General features: G+C 48.9%; 1 protein-coding gene across 7 annotated transcripts in view; it reads left to right on the plus strand.

Annotated features, from left to right (window-relative positions):
- Positions 1 to 8,114, plus strand: part of LOC126535801 (uncharacterized) — a 78,271-nt gene extending 70,157 nt beyond the window's left edge. For all 7 annotated transcript variants that reach the window (XM_050182617.3, XM_050182618.3, XM_050182619.3 and 4 more), the window contains one exon: positions 7,330 to 8,114. In XM_050182617.3, coding sequence (XP_050038574.1) covers positions 7,330 to 7,690 — 361 coding nt within the window. In that variant the 3' untranslated portion in view covers positions 7,691 to 8,114. The remainder of the gene's footprint in view (positions 1 to 7,329) is intronic.
- Positions 8,115 to 18,039: the final 9,925 nt, after the last annotated feature.

The following is an 18,039-nucleotide window of genomic DNA, read 5'->3' on the forward strand; positions in this document are numbered from 1 at the left end:
GTACCGCCGCAACTACAATTCCAGCGGCCGTAAGTGGTTGCTTGTTATACCCCGACACCTCCGCTCCGACATCTGCGCCACGTTCCACGACGACCCACAATGTGGCCACGCTGGTGTATTAAAGACATACTCTCGCCTGCAGCTTCGGTACTACTGGCGCGGTATGTACCGCTTCGTTCGCCAGTATGTCCGGTCATGCCACATATGCCAACGACGCAAGACGCCACCTCAACATGCCACCGGCCCCTTGCAACCTTTACCATGCCCCGCGCGCGCGTTCGACCGCGTCGGCATTGACCTATACGGTCCGCTTCCCAACACTCCAAGCGGCAACCGCTGGGTTATTGTTGCTATCGACCACCTCACGCGGTACGCTGAAACTTCAGCCCTAGCATCTGCCACAGCAAAAGACGTCGCCAGTTTTATCCTTCAAAATCTGATTTTACGCCATGGAGCACCTCGAGAATTACTGAGCGACCGCGGTCGCGTTTTCCTCTCTGACGTCCTTTCAGCATTGCTAAAGGAGTGTCGCATCATTCACCGCACTACCACAGCATATCATCCTCAAACTAATGGGATGACCGAACGTTTCAACCGCACCCTTGGTGACATGATGGCCATGTATGCTTCATCTGACCACTCGAATTGGGATCGCATTCTACCTTTCGTCACCTACGCTTACAATACCGCCACGCAAAGCACCACTGGGTTCTCCCCTTTCTTTCTCCTTTACGGACACGAGCCTTCATGCACTATGGACACGATTCTACCTTACCGGCCAGATGCTTCGGAGTGTACGACTGTTTCTAGAGCGGCTGCTTACGCCGAAGAATGTCGCCAGCTCGTTCGTTCGTTCACATCCCAGGACCAGTGGCGCCAAAAGCTTCGCCACGATTCATCCACTACGGCTCCGTGCTTTGCGCCTGGCTCGCTGGTCTGGTTGTGGGTGCCCTCTACTCCTCCAGGCCTTTCCTCCAAGCTGCTCTCCAAGTACCACGGTCCTTATCGGGTACTGAAACAAACATCCGCGGTCAACTACCTCATCGAGCCACTGGAAACGCCTTCCGACCAGCGTCGTCGGGGCCAGGAAATTGTCCACGTCTCCCGGCTCAAGCAGTGCCATGACCCCCCTGTGTTCTCCTGTCCTTAAGTCGCCAGGATGGCTACTCTTTCAGTGGGGAGTGATTGTACTGAAGGCACTGGGCAGTGGGCATGGTGCTGGTGTGCTGGTGCAAGAGAAGACGACGAGAAGTGCTTGCTTCGCCGTTACGATATAGCGCCGACCTGTTTACGCCTAGTGCTACAACCTATATCTAGTTACCCTTCTGCTAGGCGAACACCCCCATTGCAATTTATTTATTTATTTATTTATTTATTTATTTATTTATTTATTTGAAGTACCTATATAGGCCATCAAATGAGGGTAATACCAAGGGGAGAAGAGGCTGCCGCGGGCTAAGAAAGAGCAGACTCGTGTCAGCCATTTCTCTCTTCTGTCACTTTCAGCGACATAGCTACGCTTGAGGAACGCGTCCTTACCTTGTCCGATGGTATGGAGGACAACTGATAAGGGTGCTGTCCCCCAGTGGTGGGAGTTCAGATATCAGCCGGCCGTCATCCTCCATACAATCTGCTCAGTCAACGGCTCCGGTACCACACGAACGATGGCCGTTTTCGTTTTCAGGTGGATGTTTTCTTTTTCTTTTTTTCCAACTAGCTCGAGCCAGTATAATCCGGCGGATGTAAGCCGCTGTGATAGTGCTCTGCGCTCGAGCCACTTTCCAGTGCCTTGTTACGCGTCGATAATGTCCTCTAAGATCCCGAACAATCTTTCCCTTAGGTTGGAAGAATATGCTCATTGGTCGGCACCATGTCTGAGAGAATATTAGCATTCCCAAGTGACGTTTCTTCCTTTCCTGCTGTAACAGGAATTCCTTTCTTTATTTATCCAGTACCTCGTGGAGGGCCGGGTTCATTTCTTTGCAGGCTGATTTATATCTACACATGGTCGTACTTCATAACTGCATTCAGTCAAGAGGACGACTAACTGGTTATCATCCCTTCTCTAGGAAGGGGATTCGGAAATCGTACCATCTGGTATACGGTACCCCTGGCAGCTAGCACAAAGAGTTTATTTACCGTTTCATATAATACTGCGGGGACTAAGCACTTATAAAAGAAGTGATCTGGCGATTCATTATCATTGTAGAATGGGCAACTATCGTCAGATGAATTATTGCAGACAGGGATGGTTCATTTCCAGATTAGCGAGAAACGTCCTGAGAATCGCCACATGAACGCCGATCACCTTGCAACTAGAAAGTTCGCCATCATGAGGTACCAGCTTAGTTTTTCTAGAGGTCTGTTGTACTGCACCAAGGGGCTTAATAGGTCTGGTGCCAAGTAATCGAGGAGAACCTTTGGTAAGGTGTCTAAATTGGGCAGGGTATCTCTCTGCCTTTCATCTAATAAAGTATCTCTCTCTTGCAGGGCTTCTTTCAACTTGCATAGTGCGCTGTGGACGTCTTTATACCTATAAAAGGGCAGTGTGGCTTCCGAACGAAGCACTGGAGTGAGGGAGCCGCTTCGATTTGGGCTATCATCCTGTTCATCTTCCACTGGACTGTTCTATTCGCAGTCACTAGCTGTAGGTCGGAGCACTGCGTCTACGCAGTATACGAGCAATACAAGCCGAGACGACCGATGCTGTGCGGCGTTGTGTCGGGCCAATACGGAGAACGATTCGGCGCGGCAGCTGGCAGCTGCTCACGAATCCGACACAAGGGGCTGGCAGGTCACGCTGCTGCGCTCCTTGTCATATATAGCTTTCGAAGCCCGCGGCATAAGCTTCCTTTTTCTTGTGGTAACATAAATATGGATGCGAAGAGAACCGAGTGGAAGTTGTAACCGTTTGTGATGACGAGAGAAAAGTGCGAAGAGGTCAGTGGTAAAGAGGGTAACGGCCGATTTGCATTACCCATCATGCACTTTAGTAAAACAATGAACAGGGCTACGTGGTGGGCGTTGATTGTGTTTCGCTTAGTATTACACTGGTGGAAAAGCTAAAGAACGAACATAAAAGAACAAAAAGACGTACTTGGCACCTGCTCGGTCTGAGTGCGCGTTCAGCTCGTACAGAGCGGGTTTGTGCGCTGTCGTGCAAAAACTGCATACATGGCGCGTCGTCGATGCCGAGCGTTTGAGTCTGTCGTTCCGTATGTCGTCATAAGCGTGCACCGCCAAAGCGGGGCCGGAATAATCTCATGATTATGTTCCACCGCTAATCCTCCACCCACCTCGATGGCTATGACGCTCGGCTGCCGAGCAGGAGGTCGCGGGTTCGACCCCGACCGCTGCAGATGGAATGCAAGAACGCTCGTGCATTGGCTGCGCGTCAAGGAACCTTCAGGTGGTGCTCCAACTTTTTTTATCTTGCTCGTTGAGATGGCAGTATTAACATTGAGAATTCACCTCCCACCGGTACCTTGACCAAGTGAGACAGGGTTTCGGAGTTAGGACGTGGCTTTATTTCTTCGTCATTTGGTCTAAAGTCGACGTCGAAGCCCTAATGCCTACACATCGAGGTGAAAATCTGCGACGCTCCGTTTTCCAAGGACCATTGTCGGCTGAGCAAGTACACTAGCTAATTTTGTTTTTCTTTTATTCGAAAGACTGAGTTGCTCTGTTAGCTATTACCACACCATACATTGCAATATTGTTCACTGACCACATTGCATTGTTCATCGTGCAAAACCTCGCAGCAAGCAAGGTGCGTCGAACGGGGTTACGTAATGCCTGTAGTGCGCAGTTTAAAAAAAGAAATGACTAAAGTGTATACATAACTCAGGTTGCCGCAGGTCATTTACAGCGAACAGTTGTATAGAAAATTGCTATTCTTCTGGAAACACAGCTGGACTTCTTGCTTATGTTACGTGCGGTCAAGCTGTGTTGGTTTGATTAATGTAGAAGCTGAATTTCATTGTGTCACTTTTTTTTTTTTTTTTTGCATAGACTCGTGTGCAGCAAACGTCAGCAGTATACCGTTCGCAGTGGCTCAGTAGCTATGGCGTTCTGTTGCCGAGCATGAGGTCGCGGATTGGAAATTTGCCGCCGCGGGGGTGGCATTCCGATGGGGGTGGGATGCGAAAAAAGGCTGTCGTACCGTGCATTGGATTAAAGAACCCCGGGTGGCCAAAATGAATTCAGAGCTCTCCGCACGACGTCCCGCATAACCCAATACGCAGGTTCGGGGCGTTAAACCCCACTGTTAACTTAACAGTAGTAGCTGTAACTGTACCACGTTTCATATCCGTGTCGTGGCATGGCTCCCTTTAGGCTCCTTTTTTTTCTTCGGCTTTTGTCGTCTCTTATTTCTCGGATCGCAGGCGCGCCTGCCGGCGACGACCAGCTGTTGCTATGCGTTTCGCTTCGCTTGAGGCCTTTGAAAAAAGCTTGACGGCTTCGAGTTCCTTCCTCTTTTTTCCTTCTCTCTGTTTATGCTCTGAACTACGTGACACGTTTTATCGCGAGGTTGACGGCACGTCGCGGAACAATACCTCAGACAGCCGCCCTCCCTCACTGAACGATAAAGGTCGCATGCAATTCCGTTACCGACTCGGATCACTACGCGTATTTTTACGCCGTTGCAACTTCTTATCTGAAAAGCCAACAAAGGTCAGACATTTCATTTTTTCGCAGCAGGAACACGACGGAAGCACTTCTGCTGAACAGACCGCAACAATTGCAGTTGAGGTTCGCCTCGATGTCAGTGAATGAAACTTGAATATGTGGATGTCGCGAAGTCGCATTACAGTAGGCAAGGCAGTGACGCCAATTGCAAAAGGGTTAACTGTTTATTAAGGTAGAATAGGCAAGCGATAGAATGGAAACTCTTTACACGGACATCAAACTACGAGTCAAAAGTTAGAATTTTTGTCTTCTTTCTCTTAGCCGAATCTCCACCGAATCGCCCTCCAACGGCCCTGCACGTACCTAAAAGCATCGCCAACACCCTCCTCGCCCCATCGTTCGTCCAATCACATCGCGGTACGCGCAGTTTGCACACAGCGGGGCTCCAGGGTGACACTATTCGGAGTTCCAATACGTCAAGGCCGTTGTCACAAATGCTTTGCAGCGCAACGAGTCTCTTGTCTCACAAACACTTCCACGACCCGTTGGGGCATCTGGTCCACTTGCGGAATGTCTCGGCATGGTGCGGTTCAGCGGCGAAGGGCTGTCTTCAAAGCCCCGACTCACAGTCTGCTCGCTTACGCGCTCTTCGTAAACCGCGGCTCCCCCACGCCGGATGGCTATAACTCTCCGCCGCCGTCTTGGTGTCTAACCACGCGTCTCTTTTGACCACCGCGCGTGATCTTTACATGCATGCAGCCGCCCCCACAAACAGCGCTGAACTCCACTGTTGCCCTCGCGAAATCCGCTTACAGAATGGAGCTTTTAAATCGTCTTCATTCCACCATCCACTCCCCGAAGCCGTGGTCTCTCTGCCAATAACACGTCCGTTATATTGCTAGAAGTGGCACCTAAATATTGTCACGTGGTATTGACGTTAAAGAACACAGTAGCAATATTGTGAAAGACAAAACTAGCTTTTATTGGGCGAACCTGTGCCCACAAAGACAGGCTACACTTAAAGCACAACGATAGCGGCGAACACAGTCGGCGATCGTCGAAAATCTGATCAGCAGGTCAAGCGCGTCGGCTTTTATAGATCAGTCGTCGAATGTTCCAGAGAAACCGCTGGGACCCGCGTGTCTTCCACAGAGTTCTACACTATTCGCGTCGCGCATACATGCAATCAGATTACACAAGTTGCGGGGAAAGACAGCGGATGGAACCATCGATAACATTCCAGAAACTTCTTTTACATGCAGGCGCGTCCTGCGCTGTGCGATAACATTTGTTTGGTGGTGAGAAGTGGTCGCCCGATAAAGAAGTACACGTTTCAATATGTTAGAAACAGAGTCATGTCTAGTTTGTTAAAATTACTTTCTGAGGTTCCACGTGCCAAGACCATGATCTGATTATGAGACACGCCGTATAGTGGGGGGACTCCAGATTGGTTCTGACCACCTGGGGTTCCTTAATGTGAATTCAATGCGCAGTACACGGGAGTTCTTGAATTTCGCCCACCGCACGTATATGTACGTCGTCATAGCGCACGTAAACCACGGAAACGCAATAACGTTCGGAGCATGCGCAGCGAGGACAACGCTATTTAGCCTAAGTAATGCGCTTACGTTTGGTTGCAAACGCTATTCTAAAACTGTGATTCAAGTGAAGCGTCAGCGTCTATCGTAACGCCCGATGGTCGACTTTCACTGGCATTTACTTGCTTTACCTGTGCAGGAACGACCATTTTCTCACGTGTTGAAAATCCACTTACAATCGGTATATCCCAGAATACAACACAGCTCCACATAAAACACAAGTAAAACATGATTCCGTTTCGTGAACTGACCTGCGTTATTCGGGGGCTCTTATAAAACTTGATCTCAAGTTCATCGATAAACGTACTACAGAAAAAAAACAATATCGGCAGCGCTTAACTACGCTGCACCTTCGTCAAGCTGCACCTGTACCGTCAAATTCATTTCTGCTTTACTTATTAAAGGCCAAGGGTTTGGACACCCTTTAAGTACACCCTTTCGCCAGTCTGTCCAAGTCATCCATGATGCTCCTCCCTCTCTTATGCTCCCTTTCTGATGCCATAATACTCTTTTACTCTTCCCATTTCGCCAGCACCGGCCAGAGAGGGAAACAGTTATGAGTATTCATAAATCGGAAACCCAAGTCCGCATCTCATATATGGGCATTAAGATGGGTTCAGACGTTCGTATACTTGGAAGGCATACTTCGAGACCGCCTGGGCTTGATCTGCGGGGACCTTCAGAAGTGATGCGGTGGCGCCTTCGTGGTGGAGCCAGCTATACTCATCCCTATAGTTGTTACTTCAAGTGAAAGAGTGGACGTTGAAACCATAAAGGTGGCGCACCTAATATGTATAGTACGTGGTGCGCTGTCGTTAAGGGATAGGCGTTGCAATCCTTGTGAATCGTGGCGGCGGCGACTTATGTGGAGTACGCGGTATGAGACCACACAACGCTTTGTGCCTGCCTTATATGAGTGCAGCATCTCCTCTAGCGAGTTGTAGGGAACAAGGAGGCATTATTTGACGATCGGTGCGCTATTCCTGCTGCAGTATGCGGCGATGTCTTCCGTTAAGTGCTCTGGATAGAGGTACTACACGTACCTCAGGTCGGACTTTCCACAATTACCAATACACCTTTTCTCTCTCTCCCTTCTTTCAAGATGCGAGCAGCTGGGACGATCTCGCATCGCGCCCCGGATTCGGCAGCCGCTGCCCAGGCTGTACGCGCCGTACACGGACAACAGGGAGAACGTGCAGTCCAGAAGCTACCGCAACCTGGACCTCTTCATCGGCGACGATTACTCGAGGCCGTACACGGACGCCGAGCACGCGCCCACCGTGCGCCGAGACCTGTCCACAAAGACCACGGCGACCTCGCGCAGTTCCTCGTCGTCCGCGACAACCGTCCCACCCTCGGCGGTAACGCCTCGATCGCTGCAGCGTTCGACGGCGACGCCCCGGTCGTCCACGCCGAGGCCACATCGCGCCGTCGAGGAGCAGCGTGGCGCACGCACAGCGTAGGACCGAAAGTGTAAATGCCTCGAACAGAAAACTGTGTGCTTTTTTGCCGAGCGTGCCTTCGAGTGAAAGTGTTGGCCGTGTGTGGGGCTTTCAAACGGGTCGCGGGGTAACATGCGTCGCAACAAGCGTGGCCTGCGGGAGTAGGCGGAGGCTGCGCCACAACGATGGCCCGATCTCGGAGGCAGTGCCACGACTCTATAGCTGGCCGAAATGGACGGACGTACGTGCCGGGACTTGCTGCCTTGTTTGTTGGTCATGTGCTTGAATGTGTGCTCCCGAGATTGTGTGAAAAAAGGACACTATTTTTGAGAGGTCGCATGGCTCAGGCAGCCGTCGATGCATCACTGCTCCGCAAGTGCACCGCGCCTCCTTGTGGGGCGAGAGTGCGTGTGCTGTTGAGTGAATAAAGGACTCGCACCTTTGACGACTCATTTTATGTCGTTGTTGATGACGTCCGTGATCGCGAGCAAATATAAAGCTGCAATATATTGCAGAACTTATGGAAGCCTCTTTTCTCTCTCAAGTCAGCTAAACGGCAGTCATGCGTGTGATGTTGGTTGTATGAACTCAAATTGCTCGCTGCTTGGATGATTTAGTTTTAAAGACAGTTATGAGTATACGTAGGACTTAAAATGAATGTATTAGTTGTCCCTGCACCTTTGAACTCTTTGTGTTTGCAGCGCCATGGACAAACAAGGTTTACTTCAACTTTCCAAGCGTACTGGTCCAAAGTGATGCTATTCTATGTATATTCTGTCCATTTATACCTGTGGAAAAGAAGCTGAGAGTCTCGAGTGAGGTGTTCATTGATATGGAATCGAAAGAATACATTTCTGCGAGTAAACATCCAATGCGAATGTCTCGAAGCAGTTTCACCAGTGTACTTGTATCAATGCATGCATGCAGGATACCCACGTAATGATAAAACCTCGAGCTTTGAAGAAAAAATAAGTAAACTTTATTAAAAAGAACGGTCCGGCAGTTTTGGTTGTGGTGGCCTCAGGTGGCGGCTCGAAGTCCTTGGACTCGGGTGGCATCTTCGGCTTGCCGGAAAGAAATAAAAAATTCCGTGCAATTAATTAAATAAGAGGCCTTCGCCACTGTTTATGTTTTGCGCTGTGGTCCTTCATTGTTCCAAAGAGCAGTGCATATTGAAACTCCCGCAAAGATAGCCCTGTTGCGATCAAGTGCTTCATTGAAGATATGTAGTACAAACAAGTGCGTTTTAAAACAACTATCCGACGATTTACGAGCCTGCTCTGCCAAGCTCGTCGCTCACACTAATCTGCGCACAATGTGCAAGGATCAATGATGAAACGTTTGCGCTTTCCTTACACTCCTTTTTTTTTTTTTTCCGTTTTTGTAAGCGCTTGCACTGACGTCTGTGGTTTGAGGCAGCCTCATTCCGATGATTGGTGATGTCATCTGTAAGTCACGCTACGCTGGAATTGGTTACAAGGTACATTTATGGACGTTCTGTTTTATTCCGCTTCATTTTTTTTAGCATTGGAGAAGTTGGTAAGTAATGAATTAAGACCCTCGCTGGAAGAAAGACATGCAGTATTGCTGAAGCTATACAAGGCTCACGTTGTCTTAGTAGAGACCGAATCAACAAGGCTAACTGTAGTTATGCATTAATAGTGATCAGAAAGTATAGCAAAGCTGACGCAGGCACAGTAACTTCAAAATATTGAATAATGCTAATGAAATATTTCGGAAGGATTGCGTAACACTGCGAAGGCCTGCAAGTATTATCATCGGCCACCTCTCCATGCTCGAGGTCAGCACACGCTGCGAGCTAAACCGAACACGGAAGGCTGATGTCAGCTCGCGCTCAAGAGAAGAGCACCTCTATAGTCTTTCTTTCTTGAGCGCAAATGCACAAATACATGTAGCTGACTTATAAGCAGCAATTGTGTTATTGCATAATGTTTTGATTGCAGAAGGAAATCTTATGTCTGACTGTCTTGTTTACTTCCTCTTTTCTCTCTATATATAGTAACGATAGCAACCCATCTTGAACAAGTTGGGTTAAAGAAGCACTAAAGACGAATATGGAGTTAAACTCGAGTTCTGCTTTGCGCTTCTGAATAGATGAAAAATGCTATCCTCACAATTTCCATTCTGCACAAATTTAGGCATTTTAGTCCGCGACTGGAACCCGCGCAGACATGCGAGTAATTTCGAGTACGAGTCGGATAGTGTTATTTGATCCGTTACGATTCAAGTGTTTGATATTTCAAAATTTTCGAATGGATTCGAATGGTCTCGATCTCTCCATAGATCGATCTCAAATTGGAGATCAGCCTTGAACCTGCCGATGGGACTTGCAACCGGCCCACTTCTTATCTTCCATAACAAACACTTTTTTTCTTAATTTTTCCTGAAGCTTGCCCTGTGGCATAGGACAGGGGTGCTCCAAAAACGGCCAAAAATTTCACTCTGAAAGTGCTCCAAATTTGTGATTGAAATTTAGCATCAGGATTCATTCATTCATTCATATTTCCCTTCTTCTTCTTCGTCTTCTTCTTTATGTTATTTTGCAGGCGCGGAGGAGTCGCTTGCATATGTACTTCATCAAAAGTGAGACCTGGGCGAGTTGGTGTGGTTCCATCTTAACGAAAAAGTGCGCGGAAAAGACGTAGACGAGGGAGGGAGAAACGAAAGCGCCCGTGTTTGTCGTTTCTCTCTTTGCCGCGTTTCTCTCTCTACGCCGCGCGCAGCGTGCAGGTACCCCGGCCTTGCCTTCAGCTCTACAGCGCTTGCCGAAATGAAGAGCAAACCAAGAGGCTGGTATATGCACCCGCAGCAGCTGCGAAATGTGTATGAAACTTGATAACCACAAGGGGAGGGGGGGGGGGGGGTTGCGCCATGCATGCGGCGCCCGCGTTCGTGTGTGTGGATGCTGCTGCTCACGAGAATTCTCAAGCCGGATAAAAAGAAAAGAAAACAATTATACTTCCATTGATTGCTTCGCAGAGCACCGCTAAAGCGCTCTAGATATGAGAACAGACAGGCGCCCGAAGAGAGATTGTTAAATGCAGATTTCAGTGTAGCGGAAGAAAGGGTTGGCACGCTACTCCAGTTGTGTACCGAATGATGACGCATGGAAAAAATGTGAGCGGTGGAAAAGAGAGAACGCACACAATCAAACTTACACGGTTACACCAAAAACACACGCTACCGAACTCTCGTTAGAACCTGCATCCCGCAGGAGTACTAAAAGCGCCTTCTAGAGCGCAATGCAGAGGCATTAAATCACCACAGTCCAGTCACTCGTGTCGTGACGCGTGTATAAAGGGTCCTTTACGGCCACCCTTGCGGTTGAAAAGTTACACGCACATACAACGTAGCAATTGCGTACCCGTGTTCAGAGAGATCGCGAGAACCCCCCCTCTGAAAGGAGCGTTTAATTAGTATGTTTCGCAGATGCACTCGAGCGTCCTCTTCCGCGCATGTGTAATTTTTGCAACGTCGAGGCGGTCGTGTATATACCTCATTGGCATTCTCGTCGCGTCCGTGGTACCCTCCTCTCGCGACACATCTCCGCTGTCCAGTTTCCGGAGCGCACGGAAAGAACAATGAGCTGCTCGGATATCTGTCCGCACGTGCGTCTCCGTCCTGCTTTCTTTGCTTGCTTGCTTCTTCCTGATTCCTCGGCGAACGACACACGTCACTGCTCGCATGTGCGAACGGTCGATGTCTTCCCGTGTGATTCGCGCGTCATTTCCACACGCATGAATGTGAAGCGACGAGCGGTTCTGTCTTGAGCCGGCACTTCACGTATGCATCGGTTTTCATCAGAGCACGTCTTTGTCGTTTGATCAACCACATATCTGCCCTACAATATTTTCTCGCGGTCTGCAACCTCAATAATCTGAGCTCATACTACATTGGCTTGCTTTACGAGCTCTGAGCATATCATTAAGGTTTGTATCTCTCTCCCTGGGAAATGTTTTAGGCGCATTAGAACGATCACATCCATTTTTTTTTTTTCAATTCGCATCACACGTAAATACCAAGGTCACATTTTTCTTCGCCTGCTTTTTTTTTTCCCTTTTTTCCCTGCCTATCTCTCATAGGCATTTCAATCTCAAATCCCCTTCCCTATGCCGAGTATCATTTAAAGGCAGGCGACTGTACGCGCACACCAGCAGAAATTCCCGAGTTTTATTTAACAAGTTTTCTCTCTCTTCCTTAGCACTGGCAATAGCCTCAACGGAAGCTAGCATAGTGGTAAGCGACTGCAAGACAGCTGTCAAGAACTATGCAAAAGGAAGAATTTAAAACAACTTTCGTGAAGATCGCGACATTCACATTATATGGGCACCCGCACACTTCTCCCTTCCCGGGAACGAAATAGCACACAACCTGGCTCGAGAACTGACAGGCCGAGCAGGTGACACGCAACAAATACTGGGAACGGAGAGAGACCGGATGACCAGCTTTAACGAGATCACCAAACACTATAAATTTGGAAGGGCTCATTTCCCCCTGGCACACTCCTCGCTGAGTAGACGGCAAACGACGGCATGGCGCCTCTTACAAACAGGTACATATCCGAACCCGGTGGCCTACCACCGCTACTACGCGGACCTCTACACGGATAGATGTAGATTCTGTCAAGAAAGGGCGGATCTACAACATATGGTTCGGGCTTGCCCTCGGACACCCACACAGAATGAAATAAAGACCAGAGAGCAGTGGGAGACCGCGTTGCTCAGCTGTGCACCGTGTTAAGAACAGCCTGCAGAGGTGCAAGTTTTGCCAGCCAGGTGCGAGAGCGGCATCGACTTTTCTTGGAAGCCAAACGGCGTCACTAAGTCTACTGTGTGCGCCGAGAGCTAATTTCCGAACAGGCCAGTGAGGAAGAAATTGAAATTGGGTTGGGACTTCTGAAAAAAAGAGAGAACGGGACAGAGAGAGAAGAACGGGACAGAGAGAGAGAGAGAGAGAGGAACGCGATAAAGATCGCGCGTTAAGAAAAATGCAACTGGAACTTGAAAGCAAACGTTTGGAGTTGTCTCAAGGAAGTGACGGGGCTCTGGGACGATCAAGTGAGGCAGAATCATACCGCATGCACAGGCTATTAAAACCCTTTGAGGTCGGGACCGACATAGGCTTGCTCCTAAGCAATTTTGAAAGGACTTGCAAGAAGATGAACTTCGGTCCGAGTACATGGCCACAGCGGTTGCTGTCTATGTTGCCGTGGGAGGCGGCGGAAGTAATCGCCAGACTCAGTGCACAGGATGCATATGATTATGCGAAAGTTAAGGCTAGTCTCCTGAAGAAATACCGCCTTTCAGCCGAAGCTTTTCGGCAAAGGTTTAGGGGCACAGGCAAGAAAGATAGCGAGGGGTATCCGGAGTTTGCATATAACTTAAAGGCAAACCTAGTCGAGTGGCTGAAAAGCGCGGAAGCGTACGAGAGCAGAGACAGGATCATTGAATGCATGTGTCTAGAGCAGTTTTACAAAAGCATCCCACCATCTGTGAGTGTAAAGAGGTGGCATTCGGTGCTTAAGCGAGTTTTGCGTGCGCTCTGTTACGAGCACAAGGAGGACTGGGAGAACTGTCTGCCGGCAACTTTGTTTGCTTTGCGAACGGTCCCCCATGAGGCTACAGGGTTCTCGCCAGCAGAACTAGTGTATGGGAGGACACTCCGTTCTCCACTGAGAATGTTAAGAGAGATGTGGGAGGAAAGAGGAGAGAGTCTAACAGTGGTTGAATACGTGCTAAATCTGCTGAAACGGCTAAGCGCAACCCAAGAACTAGTCGGAAAGAACATGGGAGTTGCTCAAAAGAACGGCAAATTCTATTGCGACAAGAATGCGAGGCTTCGTACGTTTAACGCCGGAGACTGCAGGTAATGATCCTCAAACCTTCAAGAAAGAACAAGCTTGAAGTTCACTGGGACGGGCCCGTTAAAGTGTTGCACAAACTTTCAGATACTAACTATGCTCTGAAAATGCCCAGTCGCAGGGAGGAGGTGAGGATATATCACTGCAATTTGATGAAGCCGTATATACAGCGGAACGGAGTCGTTAACTATACCATCAAAGAGCAGGATGGCACTAGTACCAAGTTTAAGGAGTATAAGGCGACCTCCAACTCTGCAATCGACCTAGAAGAAGTAGTAAAACATTCGGTAAGCTCGCACGCTCTTAGACCCGATCAGCTAAAGGAGCTAAAAGGGGTGTTAGGGGAATATTTCGACAGATTCAGCAATCGGCCAGGTAGAACCGAACTAATAACGCATGAAATAGAGTTGACATCAACCGAACCCGTAAGATCAAAGCCTTACAGGCTGTCTCCAAGACAGAGAGAGATTATGGAGGCAGAGATACAGCGCATGCTAGAGTTGGGAGTTATTGAGCCCGCTGAGAGTCACTACACGTCACCGCTAATATACTGGTAGAAACAACAAGGACCCTCGTCCGTGTGTTGACTAAAGGAAGTTAAATGCCATCACTAAGGATCAGCTGTACCCGATACCCAACATTGAGGAACGAATTGAAAGAATTAGCGCTGCTAAATATACATTTCAACTATAGATCTCGTGCGGGGGTACTGGCAAGTTCCCCTTTCAGTAGGTGCCAGCCGCTATGCCGCATTCATCTCACCTGTAGGCACGTTTCGCCCTCTCGCACTCAGCTTCGGGCTGAAGAACGCGCCGTTTAGCTTCTCTAAATTAATGGATATTGCCCTAAAAGACTTGCAGGAGTTCGCCTTGCCATATCTTGGTGATGTAGAAATTTTTTCGGACAGCTGGGAACAACACGTATCGCACCTCAAACAGGTGTTCTCATGTTTGAGGGAAGCCGGCTTAACGATGAAAGCCGGAAAGTGTAGATTTGGTTGTTCGCAGGTTACTTATCTGAGCTATGTTGTCGGCCAGGGCACGAGACGGCCGGCCGAGCTGAAAATAGAATGATTGGAGAATTTTCTCAGCCGCGCACGAAAACTGACCTTCGTTCATTTTTGGGACTTGTGGGGTGCTATCAACGGTACATTCCGAATTACTCGCAAATGGCAAGTCCTTTAACGGACGCCCTCCGAAAGGGAGCACCGAGTAGCGTACACTGGGATAAGGACACAGAGAACGCTTTCCAAAGTTTGAAAACGCTATTGGTTTCTCGTCCTGTGCTTCACGCGCCAGACTACAAAAAGGAATTCATAGTTCAATGCGACGCAAGCGACAGAGGTATGGGCGTGGTACTTAGTCAGGTCGGCGAGGATAACGAGGAGCATCCTATCCTCTATGCCAGCCGCAAACTAACTGTAAGAGAGGAAGCCTACAGCGCTTCAGAGAAGGAATGCGCTTGTTTGGGCCGCCCAGAAGTTGTCGTGTTACTTGTACAGAGCGAAGTTCATCTTCGAGACCGACCACTGTCCTCTGACGTGGCTCAATCAAATGTCACACAAAAAGGGCCGTTTGCTCCGATGGAGTCTCACTCTCCAAGAGTACAACTTCTCCGTTAGATATAAGAAGGGAAAGGTGCATAGCAATGCGGATGGTTTGAGCAGGCTAATTTGAATTCTGCGTTTAAGTGTCCCGCCTAAATTTTAGGGTTACTATTGTTAATTTTGTTAAACCAAGAAGATCCCCTCTCATTTAGCAGGATTCCCTTCATGACTGCTGAATTTGTCATCACGAAATTGCTTCAGAAATTGGCATAGCGAAATGCAGCATTTTTTTGTTTCTGCACTTATGTTTTCTTTGAAGCCTAGCGGATCTAAAGTGAGATCCAAGGTACGTCATCTCGGCGCAGAGCCGTGTTGTGGGGTTCTTTTTGCAGTTGCCTGTCCTTGTTGGATGTTTTGGGGCGGTGACATCATTATACAAGTGGTCGCTGCGAGCCACGGCATCACCCCTGGCCACCAGCCGTTCTCTTCCTGCCCAGCGGTTGTCAGCGCTGGACAGTCGATATTTTCGCGGCCATGGAGGCGCTGTTAAGAACGGCCTGCTGAGGTGCAAGTTTTGCCAGCCAGGTGCGAGAGCGGCGTCGACTTTTCTTGGAAGCCAAATGGCGTCACTAAGTCTACTGTGTGCGCCGGACAATGCGCCGCGTCCGCCACTCTGCATGCGTCGCGGGATTGCCGACATGAGTTCGACGAACCAGGCTTTCAGACTGAACACGCCACCACCGACCTGGTCTGCCGCGAGCTGGGGAGTTCCCGAGGGAACGTATTTGGCGGCAACGTGCCACGAACCTTTCAAGACGCAAGACAACGGAGAACCGGGGGCCGCGCTGCGGGGGTCAGCTCGGGGAATAAGATGCGCCTTTCCTGACGTGAGCCCCGAGTTCTGCAAAGACCGTCTGACCACGGTGGGGACCGTGAACCTGTGCGGAAGTGTGTGTGTGTGTGTATGCCCTCCCGCAAAAAGGCGGCTCGTCTACGATGTCTGGTCGAACGTTTCCCTCACCTTGGGATCGAGGGAGGACCGAGTGTTTATAAACCGCTGTTGTGCGGCTGCTCAGTGTACTTTTCTCTCACAGTCATGCTAGACTGATGAACTGCAACGTCCTTATGTAGATACTGTAAATAAACCCATATTCCTCGTTCTCGATGAGAAGCAGTCCTTCCCTTCAGCAACGTCCTCAGCGTGGATAAGTTGGACGACGGCATGGGCCAGCTACCATCTAATTCATGTGCGACTCCAATCTTGACAACTGGTTACGAGCGGTGGGATTGACCTCCTAATCCTCACAACCGGAAGACCAACTCAAGGCAATCCAGCAGGCCGAAGATGCCGCCAGGGCCCAAGGGCTCGAGGCCGTCATCTAGGTAGAGAGGCCTAGGTCTCAAGTCTGCTGTGCACAAATAAAGTTTATTCCTCTTCCTCCTCTCTTCCTCTATTCGTGTTTGCAGCTTTCATCGGCAACTCTCCTTACAAGGATTGTTTGCTCTATCGTTTATGGCATTCGTCTATACCTGTTGCACAGTGTTACGAACAATAATTTACTACTTTACGCTTGCGCAAATGGGACGTCCCATTTGCGCAAGCTAGCCCGAGAGGCGTACGCCTCTCCGGCTAGCTTTATTTCGTAGTTCTAATTTAGATTTATTGTGCATAGGATTACTACTTTTGTCTCTCTGTGGTATGTCGGCGCGTGTTAAGGAGGGCTATACGGGGGAAGGGCATAGCGCCGATTAAGTTGTCATGGGACTGCTGGCTCTTACGTACCCCGTTTCCCCATTTTCCAACGGTTTCTCAAGAGTTGCATTGTTGTTTCCACGCTTTTCTCTATCACTTCTGCATTGCTTAACAAACTTGTCGGTTTTCAGGTCATTGTGGGCTGTCGGCTGTAGGAAAAACAATTTATCGTCCCCCATGATAATGAAAGGGCAAATTCATCGTCGCTACGAAGAAAACCCACGCGAAAAAGAAAGTGTCACCGTTGAGAAAAAAATTATCCTAGTCCGGGGATATAAACCCTGGACCAACGCTTTCATTGCCTGCGCTTCTACTTGTCATTTAATTCGCATTTGCCCTGCTACCATCTAGCTCGGATAATAGAGCGACCGCTCCGGGGGACGGCGTTGTCGCGGGGTCGATCCGCGTGCCAGAGCGAATTTTTCCTCAGTGCAAAGCTTTCTTCCTGAGAAACCCGCATGGGCTTTCTATTCCATTCTTGCTACGCTCCAGCTGAGTGCCAATACTTAGCTTACATGAAACTTCTTCCACAATGTAGTTATACGCAAAGCTTACTTGCCGTTCCTCATAAAAATTTGTTCAAGTTTTCTTTTTTGGTTCTGTCATCCAAAAAGCATTGTTCTTTTAATTACACTATTATGGAGCATGCATGTGGTGTTCTAATGAGTGTCTGATCACGTCCATGGCACCCCTACAGCTTCTTTTCTTTCTTATTTCTTTTTAGCTATGCATTCAGACCAAATAGCTCTGCTTCGGTGGTACATTGGTGCCCGAGTAATGACCTTAACTCAAATGTAATCTCACAGCTTCCTTGCAGTGCGCTGGAGCGCACTGCACGATCGTATATGCGGTGCTAAAACGTCAATAGCAAATGCTGTCCGCTCATAACTAGCGGCGCAATCGGCCAGTGTATAGAAATGTCCATATTTTGTAATGATTCAGTTCATTATCTATTCTTTTCGTTCTTTGTGTTCGACTCGGATGCAGCCACAGTACCGTTATCGCTAGAATCAGGAACTTGGTGCGACATACGATACGAAAAGCGTCGCCCTTGTGCTTGTGGTTGAGGAACGTGCTCGTAAAGTCGGAAGCGAAAGTTTAGAGACCACAGCGTCAGCAAAAAGATTGAATTTCTTCTTGCAGAGCCGGTCTTACCTGGAATTATTTCGATGCGTTACACTGGCTGAACA

This window comes from Dermacentor andersoni, chromosome 4 (assembly GCF_023375885.2).
Source record: "Dermacentor andersoni chromosome 4, qqDerAnde1_hic_scaffold, whole genome shotgun sequence".
NCBI lineage: Eukaryota > Metazoa > Arthropoda > Arachnida > Ixodida > Ixodidae > Dermacentor > Dermacentor andersoni.